Genomic DNA, 2500 nt, shown 5'->3' with positions numbered 1-2500 from the left:
CTGAAAAATATCTGAACCTTACGATCTTCATGATTGCGGAGGGTGTGGTGGGTCGGATGGCTCAGCAGGTGAGTGATGCTGGTCTCTCGTGCCTCCCTTTATATACCACGCGGAGGTGCCAGGGTCAAGGTGACACTCTTACTGCCACCTTCCAAAGACGGTGATTCTGCTGCATGTCAAGAGATGTCAAATGGTTATTAACTGATACATATATGTATGTGTGTGTTTCTATGTGTGTAAATGCCTAGAAAGCATATACATGGTTTTGCAACCTTTTATAATCATCTTTAGAATAAGAGATCCATAACCATATGTACTGCATATAAAATGATGTTTATCAACGACATGAACAATGTAGTGTATATGTATATCTGTGTCTGTTCCTTTGTTTCTACCTATCTCTCAGTTTATCTAGCTATCTTTCTGTGTATATACATCCATACATTCATACATGCAAACATGCACACACACACACACACACACACACACACACACACAAACACACACACACACACACATATATATATATATATATGCATGCATATCCATACATACATATATAGTGTATATATATACATATATACATATATATGAATATGCATATATATGTATGTGTATATATGTATATATGTATATATAGATGCATATATTTTTTTCCAGATATGTGTATATGTTTATGAGCAAGTAAACGTAGTACATAGGCAGTCCATGATATGTACTATAGTATATCTAAAAGTAGGTTTAAAAAGTAATTATCATATGATTAAATTATTATACCCTAAGAAAACAGGTAATGGTCTTCTAAGGCGTGTCATTTTACGCTGAAATAGAACACAAGTTATAGATAGACACATACATAAATCGACATAAAGGAAAGCTATATAAGCAACACAATATCGCTAAACAGATCAGAAGCAGCGATTGCAAGTGCCCAGGCTAATGCAAAGGGAGACTGGAAGCTGGCAAATGCAACACCTTCGCTTTAATTTCGAATCTGCACGCATTCTTCAATACCTTTCCTGAAAATTGTATAACGCATATCTTTAGACTACTTAACCGCTGTTTGTCACTATCATATTTATAAGCATAACAATTATTTTCGACGACTTAATCCCCGTCTTTCGCTACATCACTTATAAATCCTGCTCTGGTCTTTTTGTTAGTGACTTTCTGCATGGCCCTTTTTATAAGATCATTAGCTATATGGACTAATACACTATTGCAAATACATGTCTGCAGCATTTCCTCTCTAACATAAACATTTTTCTTTCTTCCTTGTATGATTTTCCCAGGCTTGTCTACTATACTTGTAATGTCAGGAGTCAAGCGTCTGTTATGAATTATGCAACATAGCATTAATATCAAGGAGCGTATTTGAGTCACAGTGACTGACCGAGCGAGACGAAGGCAGGTCTTGGCTGCGTATTTTTTTTTTTTTTTTTTCGGATTCCTCCAATGTATATTACAAATTTTGGATTTCGGGTTCGTCGACTTGATTTTATAGCGAGACACACACATATATGTATATATGTTTATATATATACATATGATATATACTACAAGTGTGTGTGCGTCTATGTGTGTGTTTAAAGCGTTTGTAAAAGGAATGACAAAAATGGTTTGCAAGAAATCCAAGTTAATGACCATTAAACAGGGGCAGCGGGGTATTTCTTTTTCACTGTTATTTCAAGGCCTTGGGACGCTGTGCTGCATACACTCTCCTCTCCCAAGAACTTCGATAGCTGAGCCTCAAACTATTTTTTCGCTATGTCAAGCATGTATATGTATGTATAGAGATATACGGTTTATGTTGCTGTAACTTTACTCCATTTTTATCGATATAGAGATACATTTGAGAGTAGTGATTCACTGAATGCAATATGTACAAATTATATCTTTACATTCTAATTAATCTTCATCCCAAATCTTTCAGTTGTCATATATTTAGCATCACCAATATGTTACTGCTATCAACGATCAATATCTTGCGAAGCACATTGCTACCTTTAAAAGTTATAACAAAGAGACAGTGACAAAATAAAATAAATGAACAAATAGATAGGAAATAACCAGGAAATGTTTGCCCGAAAAAAGCGTCAGAGATCTTAACCACACACTGCAAAGTTTCCAGTCTGGCGCACACACACGCCCACCTGTCGATACCGTATACCTTTATCTACAGCTTGGCCTGATTTATATGAAGTAAAGAAAAAAAAAGCGCCTGAAATCGTAAGCTACATCAGCAATCTTAGGCGCGTAAACAAGTCATAAACATCAGAAATTAATGTTTCCGTGATATATATTCCTGTTACTCGTCGCTTACCTTACCACAGGTCGTGTTGCTTGATGCACTGGAAGGCAAAGTTTCATGTCCCGCTCATCTTTTAGCATGAAATGTATGTGTATCATTTGGATTTATGTATCTACATACATAAATACATAAATACGTACACATATATACATACAAAGATACGTACATAATACATACATATACACACAT

The 2500-nt window shown here is 35.5% G+C and overlaps 1 protein-coding gene across 1 annotated transcript in view; it reads right to left on the bottom strand.

Annotated features, from left to right (window-relative positions):
- LOC125025950 (cuticle protein AM1239-like) overlaps nt 1–113 on the bottom strand; it is a 1028-nt gene extending 915 nt beyond the window's left edge. Inside the window, exon 1 of the mRNA XM_047614305.1 lies at nt 23–113. Within this exon, the coding sequence (XP_047470261.1) occupies nt 23–31 (9 nt within the window). The 5' untranslated portion in view covers nt 32–113. The remainder of the gene's footprint in view (nt 1–22) is intronic.
- Between the last annotated feature and the right edge of the window lie 2387 nt (nt 114–2500).

This window comes from Penaeus chinensis, chromosome 5, assembly GCF_019202785.1.
Source record: "Penaeus chinensis breed Huanghai No. 1 chromosome 5, ASM1920278v2, whole genome shotgun sequence".
Classification (NCBI taxonomy): Eukaryota; Metazoa; Arthropoda; class Malacostraca; order Decapoda; family Penaeidae; genus Penaeus; species Penaeus chinensis.
Note: the sequence above shows the minus strand (reverse complement) of the source record. Positions and strands in the feature narration are given on the sequence as shown.